Genomic DNA, 26509 nt, shown 5'->3' with positions numbered 1-26509 from the left:
TAATTGAGATATACGCCATGTATAATTAAAAAAGTACCAACAGCCCAATTTTCTCATACAAGAATATATATTTCATGATATTACATATCTATATTTCTGAAAAAAAAACATCCTAACTAGATACAGCTGTTTTTAGCTACATCAGTTGCGTTTTTCACAACCACAACAACCCTCTCTACAAACAAAAGGAACTACGCTACTGTAAGGCAGCTTGTTTCTTCTCAGATATGATGATCCCACTAGGCACTAGCACTGCCTGCATGCAAGCTCGATGCTTCTTTCCATGAAGATGACCAGTCAGGGTTGACAAACCGCTGCACTGTACTTTACAGGTATCACACCACAATGCAGGTGGTTTTACTTCAAGTTTAGCGCTGTTCTGGTTCATCTTTGCGCTATTTTCGCCACTCGGACCAGTCCCAACAATTCCAGCCCTTAATTCCTTTGGTTTCTTATCAAGTTTATCATTTGGCACAGATGCAGGTAAACCGACAGCCTCATTTGACCTCGCCTTGGACGTATCTGTTTTCTTTGAGTTTGAAGCAGAGGAAGTCTTGTTTTTAGCTTCATTCTTCTTTGTCATGAGTTCTAATTCCTTAGACTTGTGTTTTTTACCTCGGAGGTGGCTCTGTAGACAGCCTTCACTCAACGTGCATACCTGACAAAGAGCACAAGTCCACTCCTTTTGAACTTTCTTTGGATAAGATGATTTGGGAAGTTCACAGCCTTCACCTGCTATGTCAGCTGCTGTTGTTGCTTTGTTTTGTATGGCAGCATGAATAAGATTGGGTTTCAACAGCTTAGTCTGCAAAAAAGAAAACGAGTTAATAATCATTATTATAAGAAGTAGGTTTTGTTCTTTCATGTAGAACTAGTTGGAGAGACCAGCCTTATGATGATATTGAAAAGCCTCATGAAGCATTAGAGAATTGAAAAACTTACCTCCTTCAGTGCTTCTGCAGCTTCTTTCTTCTTCATCGAAGTTAATAAAGTATTATCTGCCGTCCGACAGTTTGGTTGCTCTATGATGTGTTTATCCTAACGAACATGTAACAATTAAAGACCAACTCATCAGTGGATTCTAATGAAACACATCAGCCACTACTATTATACAGAAAGCACAGGAAATGCACATATCAGCAGTACTAACATATAACGCATCAACATGATTGTATAGTAAAAACGTAACAATAATTATTTACATTAAGAAGTATCAATGAGATACTGGAAAATCTTGACGGATGACTAAGAACAAAAGATGAAGCATACATGCACTGACCCCTTTTAACTTGTCCATGGCTCTCAGTCTAGAAGAGGGTGCAAAGACTTGGATTGCAAGGCATTAAGCTACTGTGGTAGAGCGCCAAGTCCCCAATGGAACTACATAACCCAATCAAAATGAAAGTGGGAACATTCACGTGAGACTCACGTGCACCAAGAAAAACACTAGCAGATCCACCAACAAGTTCAAAATCATGGAGGTCATTTATGGCCTCTTGCAAACGTTCAAGTGCATTCCGCCCTATATACATGACTAAAATAAACACATGGCACCGTTTATCCACTATGGTTAAACCCCTTTTAGGATTTCATGTATCACATCCTTTAATTTAAATTGTCACCACGAGTGATATTAATTATCAGGCAGGTATATCTTGTTCTATAAGACCAACTATAAATATTTATCAAATTACAATATATATCCATCCCCCATGGCATCACTACTCGAAGTAAATATCCTTCCAAGAACAATATTATAGGAGCACAATGCCTTCAAAATTCATAGCAATCCTTGAAGTGTATGACTGTACATTATAATTATTACCTTGCCTAGGAGGAGTTTCTCCAATGCTTCAGATCCATTCTCTTGAACATATTGCTGAGCAAGTAATACAAATTCATTTGAGTCTCGAATATGGCGTTCATCCTTCTTAGGTTTCAACCAATCCACAAATGTTTGTACGTTCACATAATAGCAAGGCCTCACGAAATGATCATAGGCATAAACAGCGCCATCAAGAGAAGGAACTATCAACCAAAAGGTGATCATCAGCTTGATGAAAGGCCAGAATGGCAACCTACAGAATGAACCAAAGCCACATCAGACCAGAAAGAAAGAGTACGACCTTATGTTAAAATGCTAATTGAGGAAGTATGTTTTGTGCAGTTCTATCGTGGTAGACGAAATAAGGGAATTTTTTTTCAGCATAATCACCATTCGATGAGCTTTACAGATGTAAGCTCAAAGAGCATAATCACAACACAGAGAACCCAATACGTGAGCAATTTTCTATTCTCAGCGTGCGCGTTAGCCTCGATTGCTTGAACTGAAATATATCTGTTAATAATCCAAAGAAACAACATTTATATAACAAGAAAGACTCTAACGTGAATATTTTGAAGTACAACAAAAAAATCAAATACGAAAACTCGACTTACAAAGGATAAACCAGAGCAATAAGTGGCCTGCAAATCATAGACACACTAACATTACTAATCAGTTAGAATATTATTATGGCACAAATGCACAATACATCCACAAAAAATTAAGAAAAACTTGCAAAAGCATGAATTGGTAATACACAATTAATCTTAATTATAAACAAAAACAAATTTATCAAAATCTACCGAAAAATGTGAAAAATCAAACAAAATTATCGATATTTTCAAAACTAGCAATAAATGGAACTAACTTTTCTTGAGAATTCTTTGCGGTAAAAATTGGCTTTTGATTTGCAAAAAATATAAGGTTGATTAGAAAAATCCTGGGTCCGAACGTCACCAAGAAGAAAGGCATCCATGATCCATACAATGAGCTCAACTTAAAAAGAAGAAAATTTTGCTATAAGCAACTGCAGAAAAGTGATCATGCATGTTTTCCATGTTTAGTGCTTTGTTTGGAAAGAACAGAAACAAACATACCAGGAAACACCATAAAAGCATCTTGCCACTTGCTTCAAAAGCTCTACAATAAAGCCCATCTTTAGTTTCACAATAAGTATTTCTGCTTTGATAGTTTAAGTTCAAGAGACAAATAGTATGGTCATTGAAATGCCGTACAGTCTATATCATAGTTCAGAGAGTCAGTCAGTCAGAGTGAAAAGGAGTGGGAAATGAGTAGCAGATGTTTTTTTGCCAAAAAGACTATTCACTTCTCACTATGACAACCAGTCAATTTTAAGTGGACTATTAAGTGTGAAATAATTGACAGTTTGACACATTCACCCATCAGGATGACTTAACGAGTAAGTTTAACATACTGCACACGGAACTGGAAGATAAAGTTGCATCGATAAGTGTTGGTGAAAATCCAGTCAAAAGTTATCCAAAAACTCTCAAAGAATATGGGAGGTTTACAAGTTCGAAACGTCTACCAACATGATTACATGCCGGAAGAATGTCCACTTGAATGATGTTTTGGGCCTTCAAAGTTGGCAATGAAAGCCTTGGGCATGGTTTCTGCAATGGTTCGGCCCAGTTACCTTTTGGGCTGATGATGTTAGCTTTTAAGAGCGACGTGTTAGCAAATAGCCACAGAAGCTTCCTGTTTTAACCAAACAAATTAACAAAACAATTTATCATGATGGATTTTAATGATATTTTAGGACCATCTTCATATTCGTCCAAATTGAGTTTTAGTCCCGCTGTATGCGTTGGGTAGGTAATGGGGCAAGGGAGATTAAAGGTTGGATATATGGAGTTGAGTACGTTCATCGGACACTTGGCTAATGACTCAGGTAGGTTGGCAGGGTGGAGCCTGAGGCCCAAAACCAAGTCAATCGAGAAATGGACTAGTTAGTTGTTTCTTAATGAGGCCAGCCCGCTATCATTCGGGTCATGTGGCGAAAATTCTCACAACGGTCCCATAGGACAATATTGCATTTTAATTTTAGTTCTAGGTAGGGTCAGCAGATAATTACGACTCCAGAACAAATTGGGTTGACTAGACGGTATTGTCCAGTGTTATCAGACCCAGTCCAACCACCGACCTAGTCTAGGGACTGGGTCACTGGGTTGATGGTCCAACCAGTGGGTTGTTAATTAAATTTTTAATAATTAATATTAATTATAAAACTATTTAATATATGAGAAAAACAAATGTTCTTCCCCTATTGCAATAATCATTATTAAAGAAACAAATAATAAGTCTCCAACCAAGTATGTAATTAAAAGGGGCCTAATACTGATACCCCCATAAATGGGACTAGCACCCTTTTGACCAATTCAAAGGTACTAACTAACTCTTCCATTAAACATACAAAAAATACTACCGGAATCGCACAATCCACGGCATCGGATTGCCGCGAGATTTCATATCCCACGGAAGGTGGTTGTCGTGGGTTTTTTTTTATTTAATTTTTTTTTAATAACCACTTTAAAAAAAGTTAGTTGTCGTGAGATGATTTTGTTTACTAAAATTGAGTCTTTGTTTGTGTTAATTATCAAAACTCTTCTTCATTAATTTGATCACAAAATTTTCTTATAGTATATGAAAATATTTGTCGCGAGATAATAAAATTATGGCTCGATCGTACATTTTTTTTGTCATGGTTTTGGTGTTGTTCTTGAAGTGTATAAAGAAACTTTAAAGAATAAAATGATGTATCCATATGTGGTGTGTGTGTGTTCAACGCATAAAATTTGAAGTGAAAAAAACACAAAAAACATAAAAAAAAAATATGTCGCAGCAATTGTCTGCCGTGGGATATGGGATCTCGCGGCAACCCGATGCCGTGGATTATGCGATCTCGCGACAACTGCCTGCCGTAGAACTATGGGCATGTGTCATGTGGGGTGTATAAGGACATATATAAGAAATAACCATTATTGTTTTACTTTTTGTCAAAGGGGTGCTAGTCTCATTTATAGGGGTGCTAATACCGCGCCTCATTAAAAAAATGAAAGGTTAATGAGCCAAAACTTGAGTAGAGAGGTTGGGTTCCGTGTAGACTGTAGATACATCTGGTGTACTAGTTTATAACTAACAGTTCAAAATCCGAAGAACAATCTGAAAAATAAAAGAGAATGGGTATTTCTTTAATTCTTTTGTCAAACAGTTTATATCATCATGAATTAACAATAAGCCTTAGTTTGCTAATTCAATTTTCCAAACAATACAATCTCATGGTTTAAGAATTGTAAAAGTAGTAACAAACTAAATATCAACTAAAAAAAATTTCAAACCAAAAACTTAAAACCAAGTAGCTAACCATTTGCATATAAAGATTTAAGCATGTTGAAGCTTGGAAAGTGCACTAGTGAAGTGCGTGGGAGGGTAGGGTAGAGGACGAAATCACAATGACTAGTATTGTTCATTTCTTTTATTTAAGTAACTTCTTTAGTTCATCTTTTGAATTCCTAGCTTGATCTGTGATCATGTCTCCCAAAAAGAAAAGGAAACAAACACGTCTACTATCTATATACTAAAATAGAGACCTCTAAAAGAGATTTTTCTCTTTTCTAGGTGACACTCTAATACGAGAGATAGTTTTTTCTCTCTTATGAGTTGTGATGATGTGGATATCTACTTGGTAGTCTCTCATAAGTCTATCAATTGTAAACTATCTTCTTTAACCTGTAAGTAGCAATTATTTCCGACAAAATAGGAAACATTTTATAATTACCCCACAAAACAAAACTGTAAGGAATCCTTTTTCAATTTGAAATTTATAGCAATTATTTTATAAAAATATAGGAAAGATTAGCTCTCTTCTCTATATTAAAGGTGGACAATTTCTATCATCTGTGGCAATTTCTCAGTACTTGGTTATGACACGTGATCACTTAAGGAAAGTTTTAATGGGGATGCCCTAATAAATACAACTCTCTTATTCACTAACTTCACGTTAACCAACTCTCTCAAACCCTTAAGACAAACCCTTCACACTTCTCACACTTCCTAAGATTTAAGAGAATCTCTTAGACACTCTGTTCTTGGTAAAGACGGTCTCTCTCCGGCAAAAAAAGTAAGGAAATCTCAACTTTCAACAATTCCAACTTCAATAATAGGTAAGTTTTCCAACTTCAATTCCCACAATTGTTTTCTTTTAATCACCTAATTTTTTTTCGATCTCTCTATATTAATAATTAGATTGTATAAACTTTCAAAGTGTACAAATGTTCTATTTAAAACCTCTATATTATTTTCCTTTAAAAGACGCGTTTAAGTTACGGGTAATCTTTCCTTACTCTAGCAACCTTTAGAAAACTAATAAATGTGTATGCTCCATCTTACAATTACTTTTTCGAGCTACTGATCTTATGATGATGAAGGTGTTAGAAGCCACATTATATTTCAATTGAGCTCTCTCTGCCTCGAATCTACAAAGCAATTAGCGATAAGGTATGCAAAGTAATTATTTTTTTATTTTCGTACTCTTTCTTTTATCCTGGAAATTTGATTTTAAATTGAGTGCTATTTATGCAAAGCCGAGTAAAATAATACGAACTTGGTTGCAAATCTATCGACTATGGTGAATTTTTTTGACGTTTTAGACAGAACTTACAATTTTTTACTATGCCATGCTTGCTTTAGTCTGCATGCTTTCTCTTAATCTCTAAAAACTATTTAGAAAAAAGAATATTAATGTTGCATGTTTGGAATTTGAATAATGTATTGGCTTTCTAAATCCAAGGTTTGGATAAACTTGAATCACAATTGGAGTTTACGCAAGGAAGTGGAGAGATAATAAAAAATAGTTTGGATCTATACTATACTATTGCAAAAACTAATTAAGCATAGGAGTCACTGTACATCCGATTTTATGTTTAATCACTGCCTGAAAGGTTGAAATCGTATGCATTAACATAAAAAAAAACACCCATTTGACATCAACGTTGCTCAACTTCCACATTCTTTGAACGTATAAGCGGTCATCAAACATCACTGTATTAGGTAAGTGAATTTAGGCTTTGCTCAGATATCTAATCAGTAATTTCCCACTATATTTTGTGTAAGATTTTGTTATAGAAGAAGTGGAAAAGAAATGTAGTCATAAGCGAGGTACCAGTACATGCATGGAGCTATCTCTCCTTGAAGTTCTACCATCAATGGAATTTCAATATGAAAATTGATATTCCTGATCCTCAAAAAAATTGATATTCCCCATATGGCGATTGCAAGCATGCTTGCAGGGAAATAAAGAAATAAGTTGTGCATGAGTGTGTATATTCGTAACAAAACCATCAATCGTGGAGGAATGAATCCCACCACGTTCTTATTGCAGTATTGATCAACCAGGTTGAAATGGTACTAATATAGTTCTGACAAGAGCTTATATCAAACACTGTCAAAATCTATCTTGAGTATTTCTGTTTGGTTGAAAGGGAGGCAATCAAGTTCATTACACGGAAAGGTTGGGATTTTAAGGTTATAAAGAAATTGCGCTGAAAAGATGGCCTCTTAGAATCAATTTTCAGTTCGCATTTTTTAATCAATTGAAGTTGGAGTTTGGAATTTTAGAAGTTGTCTTTGACATCTTGAATACCAATACTGCAAATGCCATCATGGTTGAACACCGGTAAGCAACACAATTAAGATGAATGTTCCTTATTAGGTTTGGTTTTGCTCTATGTATCTCGAACTGGATCTTTAGCTCAATGGAAGAGCACTTGAGTAATGTGTAATTACATCTCAAGAGATGGTGGTTCAAATCCACTAAGTTCCCATCCTTTAATATGAATTATTCCTTTGTTCTCATAAACTATAATATAGAATCTAAATTTTGAGAATTTTTATGTTAGATCAGTAAATGCTATTATGTATATCCTATTAGCAAAAATTTGTGGTAGCCTTAAAAATTACATTCATTAGATATGTATGTGTGTTACGTACTAATAAGAAAACATTGTCGAGGTATGGTACCTGTCACGACAGGTCACGACCTCAGTGCATGGAACAAGTAATTGCACCAACCTCATCCCATCTTCGATTCTATCCCTATCCCCTTTAATCATAATTGTTGCTGCCCCTCTAATCATTCCACTGCCTCGGTGCCAAGAACCTTTACGTATAAGTCCATATGTGATCCCTAAATTTGGAGCTTTAAGAAGCTATTAAGACTATTAGTACTCTCTGTGCGGTTGAGGCAGTTTCCAACACTATAAAGACTATTATTATTGCTTCCACCACTATACATATAATGAATACTATCTTATAATTGGTCAAATCCACTATGTAGAATATGTTCGAACTTAAAAATCTTAGCTTATTGCACTACACCCTCTGCAAAAGGTCTATATATCTAACATATATATGACCTATAGTTGGTAATCTCCATTAACAACTTAATTAAGTTTTCAAATCCCACCATTAGCCCATTCACGTCCTTTCCAAGTCCAAACAGTATGGACTTCGAAACATCACTTCAACCATGAGATTTTACATACCATATGTGCTTGAACATACAACTTTCCCTTTTTTGCAACTCGAGTATGCAAGTTTTTTCATTAATCTCATTGATATGAAGGCAGGTCCGGGATATGAATACTACATCATGATGGCTTCCTCAAACACTTCATGAGTGTGTCAAGGTGAAGGTGATAGAGAACTCTGAAAAACAACTCTTTGTAGTGACATATGAATGCAAATATGAAACTAGCTGGGCTATGTTAAAATGCACTATAAGCACATGACAATAGGTTGATACCTGTTCCAACTGCAAAAGCTTTGAAGCTTCCCAACAATTATTATTTGAAACCACAGACAGGGGGTTTACTTATTTATCAATCTCACATCTTAAACATGTGTTAATGGTGGTGAATTAACAATGTGAATTACAACTTTACAAAGCCGTTTATCCAATTCATTTCCTATATGTTTATAAGTTCTTAGTCTATATGGTGAAAGGTACACTGAAATTAGGCTGTGCTTTGCTATAATACCTACATATTTCAACATCAATATTTAGTTGAGATTACATTGAATTTCTCAATAGTTCCATCAAAGTGTCCATTGGAAAACTTGAATTCCTTAATTATGTCTTCAAAGGTGCTGGCATGCTAATGTGCTGCAGATTGCTCATGTCAATTTTAATCTTGCACTATTGGATTATAAGAATGGCACTTATTTATACTGATTACTGAGCTTTCTATTCATGTTCAAAACAAAGCATTTATAAGCTAAATTTCTCATACAACTTAAATATGGGAAGGGCTATGAATTGTAATCTACAACTTCCTGAAATTCATAATAAAATAATAATATTTAGTTGCCAGTTGCTTTGTTATAAGCTGAGAAGGGTTTCTAGATCAAACAGTCATTGCACTCCTATTCGTGTTACAGCCTTATGGGTTAATGATACAGTCTCCTCCCCCCCCCACCCAGAAAAAAAAATGATTGTTCTTTAATGATGTCTTATATGGGCTATCATTGGTATTGCGTAGGAAAGTTATTATTAAATTTGCATTGTGCTATGATTTTGAATTTGCATCACATATGGTGCTGTGGGTAAAGGAATGTGCAAAGAAAATTTAGAGAAATGCAATTGATGAGCCCAAAATTACAAGATACTTCAAAATGTCTATCAAGTTGGTCCTGGGGTTGTAGGATTTTGTACGATAAGTACTTGAATTGGCACCAGACAACTGCTTCAATTCGCCAGCATCAAGTATGCTGAACTAGAATGAATGAGCATTTTAGAGGGATGGAACTACATTTGAACTTGCAGTAACTAAACAAACTTTATTCGATATGCAACAAAATTTGGTTAAACTTTTTTTGGTTGTAGGAAGTTTAAATAATGATGTTGGAGTGAAATGTATCTAGGCTTAAAATCTGTTAAGAGTATTCTACTAATAATTGATGGATTGAAATCTGGGATGGTTATACAACTAATAATTCTTTGGTCCAAAAGAGTGAAGAGCGTCTAGATGAATTATTGTTATACTGGTTTTTGTGGCTCTTTATTCATACCATCAAACTTAACCCTTTCAACATTAGTGCAATGTTGGAAGAAATTTTTGGTACTATTTTTTCATTATGAACTTCGTTTTACAATGTGCTTGCAGAAACATTGAGAATAGATAAGTCTACTATAAGAAAGAAAGAGGTGGAATAAGATGGAGTATTTGAGCATTTTATTGCAAGTTCAAAGTGCATGCTAGAATATAAACTAAACCCGTTAGTGCTTGAGGGTTTGGAAGGGATTGTTATTTGAAAGACACACTCTTCTTCCATCCATTTGATTGTTAGATTGTTCAAATCTGAACCATTATTCATTTTACCCACTCAATCTAACGTTAACACTTTGACATGTTCACATTGTGAAAGACATAGAAACGACATGATCTTCTCCGCTATTCATGTTGTAATTGAATAGGTTTTGTTACGTTCATTTAAGTGTATTGTGTATATGTATATAAATAATCAATCTAGGAAAAGAAAAGATACTTGGGGGAGCAGGCGAAGGCTCTTGATAGTGAATTTTCTTTGTATTCATCAATTCATTGAAGAGCACGATCATGTGATAATTAAATCTTTTCAAGGGAGAGTAGTGTATTTTTTTAGGATAGAGAAACAATAAATCTGTTTTAGTGATTTGTTATTAGTAAGTCGGGAGGTGGTGATTGCTAAATCACCGGATTAAAAAAAAAAAAAAAAAAACTATTATACAAGTTAGAGTTTAAGATAATTCCATTTGAAAATTAGAAAATTACTGATTAATATTCTAAACGACAAAGTGAAGAGGTTATTCAATGCCAATTACTTAAGCACCATATGAATCACTTCTCATTCACGTATTTCGGTTTACTTCCAATAAATATATGGTTCTGATCGATGATTTGAAAATTTGTGTGAGAGAATTTGTAAGCACGCAAAATATTTAATAAATCCCGGGCGTATGCCCAGGTACAAAATCTAGTCATTAACTATTTCAGAGGTCAGACTATTTTTTTGGTCAAATATGCCTTTACAGTAAGCCATCCGGGTTTACAATAACCAGTTTGGGTTGACGGTTTGTACAAAAAACTGGACGGGTTTCCGAGTTAGCATCGAGTCAATTGCATTACCAATCTATTTATCAACCCAACCCAGTTAAGACACTGGGTCACCGGTTCACCGAGTCAACCCGTCAGGTTCGATAACACTGGTATTGTCGTTTATTATTTTTTAGCCCAACTCTTCTGCTTAGTTAAGTCCCAACGTACTAATGAAAGTTGAAAAATCACTATTGTTGGTTTTGCACATTTTTATTACAACCTCACTAAGCAACTAAAAATACTTTAATCTGTCAATTTAAGAAAACTACCATTTTCAAACACGCACAACCTCGATTTCTTCCAATACCCGATTGAAACCATAATCAACGAAATTTGAAAGTCCTATTTTCTAACAATTTGATAATGATAAGTTTGGATCAACATGTTGCTGAAAATTTGGAAAGATCAAATTGAAGATGAATATAACGAAGAAGAAAATAATAATGAATTACCATTAAAGGTAAAACCCTAGCTTATTTTGTGATTTATTTTACTTACACTTTTATTGTATGTAAATATGTGAATTAGTTGCCTAAAATGAATTAGAATAATTTGTATTTTGTAATTGGTATCTTTGTTATTCAAGTTTTACTTAATTATTTATTTATTACAACTAATTTGAGCAACAGTTTACATTCAAAGAGGTGTATGCATGTTCCAACACACATACATAAATGTGTGTTGTACTTTATGAAATTAATGAATGAAGTATCTCGAAATTTTCATGTTTATTACATTAAGAAGTTGTTTATTTTTTGAGAAATTTTCAATCATTTATGTCGTGTTATTTGTTGGTGTAGAAGTTTCGGAAGAGATTGAAACTCAAACTCAAACTTTTTAGAAAACAAATTGAAGAATAAATATAAGAAGTATGTTGGAAGTTAAAGATCACTGAAAATCAAGCATCAAAGAAAGGCAAGCTATAACACCCGTTGTTTTTTTTTTTTTTTTTTTTGTTTTTTTTTTTAATATATTTACTAGTACAATAAAAAGAATAATAATAACAATAATAATAGATAAAATAAAAATGATAAAGATTAGAAAGAGATAGGGTAAAGAGGATAAACCCCATTCCCTATTTTCGGGTTTTTAAAAAAGGGGGAAACAAGTAGAAGTAGTTTATACGGAGAGTTTTTTTCTGAGGAGGAAAGATAGTTTTCTTGAGAGAGGAAAAGGGAAGTTTCTTCTTTGGAGATACTAATGGAGCATAGTGAGTAGATATTTTTATCTTTTCATTGAACTCATAGATTTTTCGTTGCTAATAGTCTATTTAAATATTTAAAATTATTACAAACTTCTATCATTGCTCATAAATTGTTCTGCTCGTTCTGTGCTTATTCTACATGCCTGCCGAAATTGGAATACATACTATCGATCCGGTCAAATATTAATTGATTTTGATTATTGTTTATCTACTGTGGATGTCAATTAACCTGTCGAATATCATCATGTCTAATTGTAATTGTTAAAAATGGTTAACTGTATATGTATTGATTTGTGTGAGCTGTTGAAATGTTTGGATTATCTAATGGTTGTTGAATGATTTCGATTGGTTGTTGGTTGAGTTGGATATGTTGAGTGTTATGAGTTTGGTACTGTTGAAGCTCTGAGAGGGTTGTTGACGAAGTCGAACTCGATTTTGGGTAAGCGAAGGAATCGAGTTTTTATTGTATCATAGGGTGGGGTTTTTGTTGGTGAACCAAACCGAATTGTTTCGGTGGTGTTTGGTGGTTTGAATAGGTGTTGTTGAAGCTCCTACGGGTGTTAATGGGGTCAAGGTTGATTTTTTTTTAAAGTGATGGAATTGGGTTTTGAAGGTGGCAATGAGTTAGGTTTTGAGGGGATCAAAACCCGAATTGTTTTGATGTGGTGGGGAGTGAGAGGTGATGATTGATTTGGTGGTGGTGTGTGCATTTGAGGGAGAAGAAAGAGACCACGATCCGGTGCTCAGAACTAAAGTTTTGTTTTAGTTGGGCTTGGGCCTAATTAGAATTTGTGGGCTTTAGTTGTTTTAAAACATGTGGGCTTAAGTTGTGTTTAAATTGGGCTTGGGCGAAATAAAACTTGTGGGCTTGAGTTGTTTTTTAAAATAAAACTTGTGGGCTTAAGTTGTGTTTAAGTTGGGCTTGGGAAGGCTAAAGACTTTTGAGCCTTCGTCTTTGGGTTTTGGTTATATGGGGTTAGAATCATTGTATGGTCGACTTTGGATTTGCCCGTTGACTTTTTTAATTGACTTTTCAGGCTTTTGACATATTGAACTTTGTGGACAAATCCAATAATAGGATGTTGTCGAAACTTGTATACACATGTTTGTCACTATCTAATAAATATTTGATGTGGTATCATGCAATATATTAGTAAGCGATGGACTTTGACTTTGATAATGTGGCTGATAAGAACTACGAAGGCTTGATTCCAATCTTGAAAGATTTGGATACGTAGGCAGCTTTGAGCAAAAGTGCAACCACTGCACGATACTATATTATATATTATATATTAGTTATTGTGATCATAGTACAAAATATCCCGATATTTGGGGATATCTATCCATATTTCAGAAAAAGATATATAAATATCACGATATGTTCAGAGATATATACGACTGCAAATATCGGTGATATTCAACGATATTTGCGATATTTTACGATATTTGGGGATATTTTGTGTATATAATAATTTTATTTAATATTTACTATTATATTTTAAATAAATATAAATAATGTATCAAGAAATATCCACAATATCCACGATATTTTTCGATATTTTGGATATATCCACGATATTTGCATGTGAAACAATGTCAAATATCCCCAAAGAGGGGGATATATCCACGATACATATCCAGAAATTGAATATCGATAAATACCCATATCCTGATATTTTGTACTATGATTGTGATAACTATATGTGAACAATGTTAGTACTTAATTGTGTACGTGATTGTGGTTGTTTAAAAGGTATTCATGAGGCATTTAATTAACATGTTACTCATAATTGAGAATTTTGATATCTATAATTTATATAATTGATAATGAGGTGAGTTGATTGGTTATTGTGTTTGGAATTTTTAGTAATGATTATATTGCTTGAGATGATGTTTAGTTATGATAAAAATATTATAATAAATGAGAACTCGAAAGTGTTGAAATCAGTGTAAAAGTGTCGGTGAAAATTTAAAGTGTAAGCCCACATCTTTAGATCTCTCCACACCTATTTGATGAAAAGAAATGCAATGAAATGTTTATGACTAATGATGTCATATGAAAAACCGCCTTAGAGAGGAACTAAGGCATTCGCTTTGTGGGTTGGCCGTATTCCTTGAATGTATGAGAATGTAGATCTATATTCCTTGAATGTGGTGGGAATGATCTAAGGTATTCATTGAATGTGCCATTAATGACCTGTTAGTGTTATGATGGGTATTCCTTGAATGTGGCGGGAATGACCTAAGGTATTCATTGAATGTGCTATGAATGATCTGTTAGTATTATGATGGGTATTCCTTGAATGTGGCGGGAATGACCCAAAGTATTCATTAAATGTGTCATGAATGACATGATATTTTGTTATGCCCAAAAGAGGCTTTGTGATTATGTGTATGGAAAGCCCAGAGATGGTTGTGACTCACAAGTTACGAGTTTACATAATGAAAATATATTTCCTGGAGGCGATATCCCTGCTTGGGAATATATGTCTTGTAGTGGTACTCGGTGTGAGTGAGGCACACTGATATGTGTGATTTGGCAAATGTGTCAAGTGCAAAGGTGGGCTGTGTTTTATAATAAATGAGTCAATGAGATAATTAATAAGCAAAGTAAAATATTGATTTTATGTGTGATGGAGTTATTGCATATGAATATTTATGTATTATGATGTACTTCTTACAAGAAAATGTTTATGTAGTTTGTGTGAGTTGATACTCACGAGGGATGAACGTACTCCCTGGTTGTGTTTTTCCTCGTTCTCATAAGTAGACGAGTGATATTAAAGTAAAATATTGATTTTACGTGTGAGTGAGTTATTGCATATGAATATTTATGTATTATGATGTACATGATTTCTTACAAGGAAATGTTTATGTGGTTTGTGTGAGTTGATACTCACGAAGGATGAATGTACTCCCTGGTTGTGTTTTTCCTCGTTCTCATAAGTAGATGAGTGATATTAAAGTAAAATATTGATTTTACGTGTGAGTGAGTTATTGCATATGAATATTTATGTATTATAATGTACATGATTTCTTATGAGAAATATATACGTGGTTTGTGTGAGTTGATACTCACAAGGGATAAATGTACTCCTTGGTTGTGATATTTTCCCCGTTCTCTTAAGTAGATGAGTGGTTTAAGTAAAATATTGGCTTTATATATGAGTGAGTTGTTGGATATGATTGGTTGTGTATTATTATATGATACATACATATAATTTCTTATGAAGGAATGTGACATGAATGTTAATATTGGTGATATATTATGCCAGATTGTTTATTCTCATGGTTGTTGTGAGAGTGAAGTAGAGGTATGAATTAAATGTTTATGTTTGGGAAACCTAACTTTGTTTTGCAGGAGGGTAGGACTTATTAACATCTTATGCAAGGACGTTATCCTACCCTATCACGTAAGCGGATATAGGTAAGATGTTAATTAAATTAATTTACTAGATAATGGAATTGAAATCTTACTTAAGAAGAAACTATAAGCCGTTTTGAAAAACGGGACTATCTTATTTTCCAAGTTGAAATGGCTGGTAATGTTATATTTATTTATTTGAAAGTCTGAATATAGTATTGTATATGTTATTTTAGTCTTACTCATACCAGCAAATTCAATTTGTTGACCCATGTTTGCTTTCTTTTGCAATGTGGGTGTGTTCTTGGAAACATAGATGGTACAATGCAGTGGATGAAGACGCTTGATTTGGATTCGCTCTTGGAGTCTTACTAGTATAAGTTTTATAAAGTATAAAGTCTTTATTTGAAATAGATGTAATAAAGTTGGTTAGTAATTCTTGAATTCGTAAATGAAGAGTTGTTCTTTTGATCTAGCTTGATCTAAGATTTTTATTGTCATGTTTGATAATGGGTTATTAGGGTTTCGTTTCATCTTGGGTTTTTAGATTATTGAATAAGGTGACGATTAAAATAATTACAACTTAGATAATTCCCTATTTTAAATTTTCTGGAAATATGGGGTGCGACACAAGCAAAAAGCGAGAACAAAGGTTTGGTGGGGATAGAACATTGAGTGTCGGCTTAAATAGTAAATGTTTAAGACAGTGTTTAAGACAATGTTAAGTTGTAATGTTTGAGACAACATTTCAGTTTGTTGAATGTTATTTCTTTTTAAATGATAAATACTGTACGTACCTCCACATTTGTACCCTAGCTAATGACTTCATTAAGGACTTAGTCTTTACATTAAGTTTAAGTGACCGATCTCGATCAAAACCTTAAGTGGTTACCTGGACAACTCAAGTCTTAGCTGAATACCTGGACCGCTCACATGTCCAGTTAGCCACCTGGACGGCTCACATGGTAAGTTAGACATCTGGACAACTCATAGGTCCAGTTAATCACTTGAGCCGATCACATGTTCAATTAACCAGTCTTAACTAGTGAGAGTCCTTGTACTCTCAGAACTTTTATTTTCTATTTCTATAAATAAGACTCTTCACTTAACAAATAACTACATTTTTAGAGACTTGATTCTGGAAACATATTCTGGATACATAGGCAACCGTTAAAGGCACAGTCTTACTCTTTACACAACATACTCAAATAATTGGCACCGTCTGCGGTTCTTATTAACGTTCCCTCTTCCACGAATCTCTCTCAATCTTTGTCAATGGCTAATATAACAAGGTCTCAAGCAAGCAAGCAAACAAGAGCACAACCATCCGAGGGAAACAATCTACCAAATGTTGAAGTTTGTGTCGATCAAGTTGCATCAAACCAACAAGCTCCACCTTTGTTGCTGCAAATACCACGACAATGCATATATACATTTCCAAGGTCACAAGCTCTAGTATCTTCTCCTCCTAAGGATACAAATTCGCAAGATGCAGATCCAGATGTAGTTGCAGATCCAGAAAATATGGAAATAGAGGATGAAGACCTGACCCTGGAGGCGCTGTGTAACAAACCTAGAAGGGAAAATGGAGCATAATGCAGACTTGCAGAAGCAAATAAACAAAGGAAAGCAAGTACAAACAGACAACAATGATACTTCTTCCTCCATTCCATCAAGAATCCCGAAATCTGGCGAAAACCGTAGTGTATTCCACCGATTGCAAGGCAATAGCAAAAGATTCCGTACCACTGATGATGTCCCTGAGAATCGACCAAATAAATCTAGGCCAGGAAATATTTCAACAAATTTATTAAGGTGATTGAGGACTCTTGATGTCCGCGCTATTAGATATAGCAATGGTTGTGACAACAGGCGTGATAGACAACATCATCGGTCATATGGCAGTTGTCATATCTCCCCAAGGGAGTCTAAATCAAACCCCAAAAGCTACTAGCCATACTACCGAGATACTATAAACCTCATGAGCCAGGATAACATCACATTACGGAGGTCAGATTGGATGCTAACATCCAATGACAACAGAACTCACTTGGAATGATCGAGCTATGACCTCAGGCAAGATCGGAATCACAACCTACGACTTGACTTGAATGAAATGAATCAATACAGATGACATCTTGAAGACAGATACAGAGATAACCCTCATCATCTAAACGACTCCCCAGTCCGCTGAGAAATTTTAAACTACCATCACAGATCTCGCAGTTTAGAGCACCAAAGATTTTGACATCTGAGCAACAACTGGGGGCGTGAAGTTGTGACACAAGCTCAAGAAGTTCCACCACAAATTGTCCGACACCAGGCAAATGCAGGAATAACATATACTGAGCAGTAGATTAAAGATATCGTTAAAAAGACAATGAACACTACTGATCTAGCAGAAAAACGCTGGAAAAAACTTAGCTATAAATGAAGATATCATTGGACGTTTTTCCTTGCGTATACAGAATGCAGAACATCAGGAAGGATTCAAACAACCAGAGTTGCCTACGTACGATGAAGTAGAAGGTGATCCAAACAACCATGTTATGGAGTTTAAAAGCAGGCTAGTTCTTTGGTGTAAAGATGACGCTCTCTTGTGCAAAAAAATTCCGTCAACCTTAAAAGGAGAAGCCTTTCGATGGCTATCTGAAATCCCAACTAGAACTATCGAATCTTTCCAGGAATTAGCAGATCAGTTCACAGATCGATTTTAACATAATTGGACTCGACCTAAAGATGTCAATATCTTGTTAAACACAAAACAACAGAAGGATAAAACACTTGCAAAATTCGATGTCCGTTTTTGCCAAATCCAAGCAGATGTTACAGATGTGCCAAATATGATGATCATTCACGCATTCAAAGAAGCTCTCCATTTTGATGCTAACAGAATATATAATTCACTTATAAGAGATCCTCCCTAGACGAAATCTGACTTGTTCACACGAATGTTACAGTTCATCAATGTTGAAATAGATGCAGCCATAGTACAAAATATCAGGATATGGGTATTTATCGATATTCAATTTACGGATATGTATCGTGGGATATATCCCCTTCTTTGGGGATATTTGACATTGTTTCACATGCAAATATCGTTGATATATCCAAAATATCGAAAAATATCGTAGATATTGTGGATATTTCTTGATATATCATGATACATTATTTATATTTATTTGAAATATAATAGTAAATATTAAATAAAATTATTATATACACAAAATATCCCCAAATATCGTAAAATATCTCCAAATATCGAAAATATCATTGAATATCACCGATATTTTAAATGATATATCTCTCGAACATATCGCGGATATTTATATATATCTTTTTCTGGAATATGGATAGATATCCCCAAATATCGGGATATATCGGGATATTTTGTACTATGGATGAAGCAGCAAGAACTTCAAGGGACAAAGAGTTTTGAGGCAAAGAATCTACAGAAACCAAAACCAAGCAAAAATAAAGCACAACGAAAACTCAACAATTGAAGCAAGATTTTAGAAAGTGCAACAATTTTCATGAAGAAATGAAGCTCACTCTACTGAATACCAAATATGTCTCGATCTATGAAAAAATCAAAAGTCACAATCTGCTATTCCCTCCACTGCCTCTACCTAAAGATACTCAGTCTAGGCGTGATAAAAATCTATGATGTTTTTTCCACAATGACTTTGGTCACAAAACTGAACAATGCAGATCTTTACGAGGAATACTGATAAGAGCCCAAAACTGTAGTTTTAACCCCTTAATAATCATACTGTTAGACCAATTATGTGAATAATAAGTAAGAGTTAATACTGATTACGTGTTTTTATGCATTTCAGGCTTCAAAGTCCATTATGTATGCGTAACCGTACTAATTTTAGCGAGATAAAGGAGCAACAGTCGGCCAGAACTTTCGAATGCCATATCTTTGGACTCAGACCTCGGAATTGGGCCTACCTTATGTCAAAACGACTGGCTCGGAAAGAGCTTTCCAATGGTTCAAGCCTTGACCCAATCCAAGAGGAGCAGAAGTGGACGAAAAGTCTGTGGAAGCCAACTGCAGCTGAAGAGGCCTTTTGGGATCGAAGATTGGGTTTTGGGCACGATTCTTCGGCCCAAAACATGGCTCCAAGCCCATGCACGATTTTGGATCCGGATGTATAAAACAAAAGCTTCACTCTTTGTTAATGGTAGCTAGTTAGACCTAAATTAATATATAGAATTCTAGATCTAGTTTTATTAAGAAATTAAGTTTTAGTTCTATTTCAATTCTTGTTTTAGATTAAATCTTTGAATCATTGTTCTTGATTGATTAGATAAATAAAATAGTTAGTTGTCCATATCGAATTTTGTCATTTCCATTCTAGATCTAAATTAAATTCTTGTTATTATTCCATTCCGACCATTAAATTAGATTCATTATTGTTAACTAAGTAAATCTCAATTTCTTACATTATGTTTAGTTTAGATTCAATGGGAAATGTTGGGTTGATGACTCAAGGCTAAACCTCCATTAGAGGGGTTGATGAAGCCTTGATGAAAACTTAGTGGTTAGTATAGAATTTGGTAGTAGAATCTATTCCACTCTAGAAGGTCGTGTTTCGCCATGAGAATGGGTGGACGACCTCACATGCTAGTTAGTATCCGGTAGGAATGCCATGAACACTAGGGATTAGACTCGAAATTCTTGCCGTTAAAGCGTAAGAATCGAGAATCACGACAATCTATACTAGGTTATTAAGTTGGAGTCGAGGTGGATTTAATTCCCCTCATTTCTTTATCTAGAGTCAAACAATCGTATTTCGTAGCTTTGTAGATTATCTTTAGTTATATTTTATCTTGTTATTTATTATATCTAGTTATTTAAAATAACGCGTCTTGTTAGCATAACATTTAAGTAAAGCTCTCATTGACTTAAGAGATTTCTTAGACTTAGAAAACAATCCATGCTAGGGAACTAGGAGTGGAACGAACTTCCTACTCCACTTAGTGCAATTCGTGACGGTAGAAGCTTTGATAATAGACTCTTAAAAGTTTAGTTTTAGTTTACTTTACGTTTTGAATTCATCACTCATTTTTAGGTAGGTAGACTACTCATTTTATCATTATCAAATGCGTCATTTTGCCATCTTAGTTACACTTTAGCATTGTTTTCATAGTAGAAGTAGTCAATTTTAAGTCCCATTAAACCCGCCCACCCTTGTTTGTTTCATCTTTGTGGTTGCCCATTTCAGCGTGACAAATTCGCTGAAAAATACACGGAGGCGCCAGCTTCAAGGAAGCGACCAGCTAAGTTCTTGGAATTTTGTTTACCCCCTCGAAGCGCCAGCGCTACATACAAAGCGAGCGCAGCCAAACACTGGAACTTCGACTTCCATTTAAAGCGACGACCAGCCCCATTTGGAGCTGACCAGCCCTAAAACAACCGTGAACTGAAAATTAAAATTACGAAGGCCTTGGTATCTTGGCCGGACCGCCCGGTGTTAAAATTTCGGATTTCCGTTTTGATTCAAACTTTGATCTTTCATATTTTTTCGGTGTTCTAATCTCTTATATACACGAACAGCATTACACAAAGCGCTATTCATAAAGCGAAGCAAGGGACATTTATCGGTATTCCTTTCTTCCATACCTCGCATTTCGGTTAGAGGTTTTCTACTAGTATATCGAGAATTGTTTGGAGTGTTGCATGTTTAGTTAAGCTCAACTTAGTCTTGCATGAGATTAAGGTGCGGTCGAACAAAACAACAAAGCGTAATTACGGCAACAAACAAGTCTATCTAGTACCACAACCCACCGACACCTCTAACTACTATCCACACACACCATACGACATAATGGTGAAGAAAAGAGACTCCTCTCGGGCTTTTACAAAGCCTTGGCGATATAGCCCTAAATCGTGCATCGTTCTAGCGGACCCGGTGGGGATTTTGAATCCCCAAACATATTTAATTTGTTACCCGTCTTTCATGGGTTAGACCATGAAAAACCTTATCAGCACATGCGTAGGATTGAACAAGTCCTTACGACATTCCACCATCCTACGGTTGGTGCGGAGCAATTAAAGCGAGGGTATTCCCTTTCACCCTAGCCGATAAAAGGCGTCTTGGTTAAGCGCCTGGCGCCTAATTCGTGGACTCGTGGGCTAAACTTGTTCAAATTTGTTTATGGAACATTTTACCCACCCCTAAAGACGGATGAGATGCTTTCAAAGATTCATTTTTCCGGCGGAATCCTCATGAATCATTTTCTCGAGGCATGGAATCGTTTCACCGATCTCCTTATAGAGTGTCCACATCATAACTTAGCTAAAGACACGTTAGTTAGGTGCCTTTTTCAAAGGTCTTCTACACCACCATAAAGAAGTCCTTGACATAATGAATGGGGGTAGTTTCCTAAGTAAAAGGAGCCCGGAGGCTTATAAATTTTTAGAAGACCAAACTAAAGCGGAATAATAATTGGGGGTAGTGATGATATCCCCTTCGAGCTAGTTCTTCTTCAACAATAAAGGCCGCGGTATGTTTGAGAAGAAAATCGATCGAACTTAAAAATCTAATCGAATCTCTAACTAAAAAGTAGAGGCTATTTACGCTTTCAACAAAGCCTATCCCGTCATGAATGTAAACTCCAACCCATGTAATTTACGTTTGAGTCCAGAGCACCGGCGATTATTGTCCTCTAGCTTATGAACAACAACCACGGAACAAGATAATGTTTACTCTATTAATAACTATCTATTCTAAGCGCCCCGCGAGACAACATCCCAACTTAGGTTGGAGAAATAATCAACAAGTAACACCTCCGGTACAATAATCAAAAGCGTTAGGCAAAGCAAACAATTATAACCAAGCTCCACCTAGGCAAGGACAAGGACAAGGACAAGGTCAAGGGAATTATAATAATTATAACAACCAAAAGCAATGCTAACCACGACAAGGTCAAGCACAAGGTCGAATAATTATAATAATTATAATACCAATAGAGGTATCGTTAGGTTAATAATAATAACTATCACAACCCACCCATAAATAATCAGCGAGAGATAGTTCGGTCACACCACCGTGACTACTACACTACACAACCCGGATCGTGATCGGCGCTTTTATACAAGTTACCCAACAACTTTTCGGCATAAATGACTCAATCAAACCAACAGATTTTACAATCCATAAATCGGGGCATACAATGATTAGTTTAAAGCCCAACCAAAAGGCGTGTTTCGGGACAAGCAATACCAAACCCTAAAAGCGACAAACCACAACCTTTGAGGTAAACGGTAATTCTGAATGCGAAACTACAATCGTAGGTGACCTAAATGCCATCACCACTCTCCGCTCGGAAGAGTGGTTGATAACAAAGTAGCTATGCCTATAGTTACCCCATGATTACTCCTACACCGGATATCGAACTAGATACGAAATAGAAACTACTTGAGAACCTACCACTTTGTAGAGGTCGGTTAAACCACAACCTAAAAACAAAGCCAAGGTTACACTTCAAGTCGAGCCATACACTAAATATAGAAGCGAAACCACCGTTCCCTCAAAAATTAGCCATGCTAACCGGGGATACAAACTTTGAGGAAATTAGGAACGTTTTCAAGAATCTAACGATAAACCTTCCTTTTCGAAGCTATTAAAAGCTACCTAACCACGCTAAGTTTCTTAAAGAGTTGTACCTTTACTAGGCGTAAGACCAACATACCTAAAGGCGCTTTTTAGCGGACAGTTCCAACTTTATCCGAAAATAATGGAATTGTTAAGTCAAGGACCCCGGTTAGCCCTATCGTAAAATGCACCTTTAGGAGATTCCCACACACGACCGCCTTTATTAGACACGGCTTAGTGTTAACTTACTCATTATTACTTGTATAAACAAATAGAGTCTACGAGGAAAATGTCACCGCCCGAATTTCTAAACAATTAAAAAATGAATATTTGAAATATAAATATCTCAAACATCACTATATTCAATTGTCTAAAACCGGGCTATGGCCGGAGGTGGATACAACACATGTCAAAACCTAAAACCCACATCATAAAGAATCTTAACAACAAAAATCTCCAAAATTTCTCAACCATCACTTTATTAAAGACTATCTTCCGTTCAAAAACATCATATAAAACTCTAAGAATAAAAGGTCCTCAACATCGTATTCTCATGTCATATGAAAATGTAACCTACGTTATTACATCATTCCAAAAGATCAGACCTAATAATTTAAACTCCCAAACTGCTCCAGGCGAGAATCCAAATCACACGCCGCGGTTCCACTGCCTTCCACCTATGTTCCAAGAACACCCACATTGCCAAAACAAAGCAAACATGGGTGAAAATTGAATTCTTTGGTATGAGTAGAACTAAACACATATAACCATTATCATACTTTAATTATTCAAACAATCCCTTTATTTTATCCCATAACTCAATCATTCACACTTGGAAGGCGTGTAGTTAGTCATTTTAAGCATAATTTCTTCCCAAGCAAAACTTCCATTTTATTAACTTCCATCTTATTAACTTCCATCTTATTAACTCATTCTAATAACTCCTTTTAATATCTAAATAATTGAATTACACTTACCGATATCCACTGCTGTATAAGGGTAGGACCGCGTCCCTGCACAAAATGTTATTAAGTCCTACCCTCCTGCAAAAGAAAGTTAGAACTTCTATATATCATATGTAGATATTATATTAGGTATTCAAAAGAAAACCCAAACACTCACATAATCAAATTAATTTCTCTTATTAATTAATCAATTACTTTTCTTATACACATATTTCACAACCTATATACCTTAGGTCATTCCCGCCCACATTCAAGGAATACCCAACCTTACATTCTGTACACTCAAGGAATACAACTAACCCAAGGCGAATACCTTAGTTCCTCTCAGGGTAGTCCAAACAATCTGGTCATTCATGGCACATTCAATGAATACGGGTCATTCATGGCACATTCAATGAATACCCTATATATATTAACGGGCCATTTATGACACATTCAATAAATGCCCACCTAACATATGACATCGGCGGTCGTATAAACTAAAATTCCAAAACTTGAGTCGTGGAGTTCTAAAAGAGTCGCGGTAACTTTTTATTTACGATTATTGTATTTTATTGCATAGATTATTTTGAGAGCATTAGGAAAATCTTGATTTAATTATTTTGGTTTCGTGTTATTAATTTCGGGGATGTCTTAGTGTCATAGCGTTGCATATCACAAAAAAATACCGCAAAATCACATAGTAGTTAATACACATACATACGATATATATAGGAGTCTTAGCCTAAAGTCAAGTATGCTAATAGCCCTAGACCTATCCAAATAGCCCAAATCATAATCCGGGTTAAAAGTCAACTCTTGTCAACGGTCAAAGTCAACTATGGTCAAAGTCAAAGTCAAAGTCAAAGGTGCATGGCTCAAAGTCAACACATCATGGTCAAAGTCAACGTCAACCCATCATGGTCAAAGTCAAAGGTCGATGGTCAAAGTCAACGGTGCATGGCTCAAAGTCAACACATCATGGTCAAAGTCAAAGTCAACTCTGGTCAACAGTCAATCTAACCAAAAACCCAAAGACTAAGGCCCAAAACCCTTGGCCTTTCCCAAGCCCAATTTAAACTTAAACCCATGAGTGAATATCCAAAAATCACTCAAACCCACTTGCCTAATTCGGCCCAAGCCCAATCTAAACTTATTGTTCATAAATTATAACCTGACCCATTTGAATTTATAAAACCAACCCACAAAATATTAAACCATTGAACAGGAAAAAGTATATACACCTATAACCGTCAAGTAATTTCATTTATGCTCACATTTAATTATTCGAATAGTATTTTATACTACGTAGCTATCGGTATATATATCCATCAAATAGTACCAAGTGTATCTAATATCATTAGCAAAAGAAGAGTACCTGACTATAACCTAACCTTACGGGGAAAAGCTTAAGCTTAATTATATTGTTCGACATCTCAAAAGCGTGAGGCCACACCAACCCAAAGACCAACAGTTATTTCTACCACACTCATCCATATAAAACAAAGTATAGTCAACAATCAAATTAATCAAAATAGTGGTCAGCGAGTTTATTCCAAACATTCTAATATGATCTGACAACATCAACCGGGCCCCCCAATCTTGTTTTATTACCTTAACAGTAAACAAGAACTTTAGATAGCCACCCGGAAACCATTCACCAAAAATAAAAATGAATACCCGAAGATATTACCCGTAGCTATCTAATGTCTAGTAAGTTCTGACACGTCTAAGTTTCTAAAGCACTTCTAATAAATGACCAACAGTTAGCATCCACATATATATACCACACGAAATATATAGGTATATAGACAATAAGGATAATTTACTTAATAGCAAGAATAAACGGTATGATCGATCAAACTAACGATACTTGGTTTCATCTTAAGGTTCCAATAAATCAAAGAACTAAAATTACTAGTAGAACACATATATAATTAAATCACATAGTTTTCTTAACAGAAAGAAAGATTAGCCTACTCACCTTAACTAACAGCTCGACGAATTTTTCTAGCCCGAATCGTCGTGCTCCACCTCTCCAGCAAACCAGCTTCTTTCTCTGCCTCCATTTTTTATATATTTTTTTTCTCTTCCCAAAAACCCTATTCTCTAGAACAATGTGTTTATATACTTGGGTCCGAAACCCAAGCCCAACACCGACTCGGGCCCAAAACCAAGCCCCGTATCCCGAGTCCAATCGTGAATTTTTAAAATAAACAATTAAATTAATTAATTAAATAGAAAAATACATTATAAAACACGGGTGTTATAAAATGCAACCTACAAAATAACGTTGTAATTAGCGGACAGTCAATTAAGTATCCTAAAGGTGTAGTGGAAAACGTGCTTGTTAAGGTTCGTGGATTTCTACTATCCGCTGATTTTGTTATCCCTCGATACGAAAGTCGCT

The 26509-nt window shown here is 35.3% G+C and overlaps 1 protein-coding gene and 1 long non-coding RNA gene across 3 annotated transcripts; both read right to left on the bottom strand.

The window, feature by feature from the left end:
• Positions 1-22: 22 nt before the first annotated feature.
• LOC147524124 (uncharacterized) lies at positions 23-3183 on the bottom strand. 2 transcript variants are annotated; one of them, XM_086602015.1, is made up of 6 exons: positions 2923-3183; positions 2440-2466; positions 2216-2338; positions 1826-2078; positions 943-1038; positions 23-805 (listed from the first exon to the last, which is right to left on the bottom strand). In XM_086602015.1, exons 1-6 carry the CDS (start codon positions 2979-2981, stop codon positions 197-199), a joined length of 1167 nt encoding a protein of 388 aa, XP_086458141.1. In that variant the 5' UTR covers positions 2982-3183; the 3' UTR covers positions 23-196. The 2 variants fall into 2 exon arrangements, with proteins under 2 accessions (XP_086458141.1, XP_086458134.1); XM_086602008.1 differs by having other exon boundaries at positions 2440-2484; positions 2923-3162.
• Positions 3184-23617: 20434 nt separating this feature from the next.
• On the bottom strand, positions 23618-26274 carry LOC147524123 (uncharacterized). The gene is made up of 2 exons (XR_015196876.1): positions 26084-26274; positions 23618-23832 (listed from the first exon to the last, which is right to left on the bottom strand). It is a non-coding gene; the product is annotated as an uncharacterized LOC147524123 (long non-coding RNA).
• Between the last annotated feature and the right edge of the window lie 235 nt (positions 26275-26509).

Source organism: Coptis chinensis, chromosome 1 (genome assembly GCF_015680905.1).
Source record: "Coptis chinensis isolate HL-2020 chromosome 1, ASM1568090v1, whole genome shotgun sequence".
NCBI classification, from domain to species: domain Eukaryota; kingdom Viridiplantae; phylum Streptophyta; class Magnoliopsida; order Ranunculales; family Ranunculaceae; genus Coptis; species Coptis chinensis.
Note: the sequence above shows the minus strand (reverse complement) of the source record. Positions and strands in the feature narration are given on the sequence as shown.

Excerpts from the sequence above, each read along its gene's own strand:
- LOC147524124 (XM_086602008.1), bottom strand. The coding sequence starts at position 2,981 with ATGGGCTTTATTGTAGAGCTTTTGAAGCAAGTGGCAAGATGCTTTTAT. Across the intron at positions 2,485-2,922 it reads TGCTTTTATGGTGTTTCCTG|TGTGTCTATGATTTGCAGGC; the intron begins GTATGTTTGTTT and ends TAGTAATGTTAG. Across the intron at positions 806-942 it reads CTGCAGAAGCACTGAAGGAG|ACTAAGCTGTTGAAACCCAA; the intron begins GTAAGTTTTTCA and ends TCTTTTTTGCAG.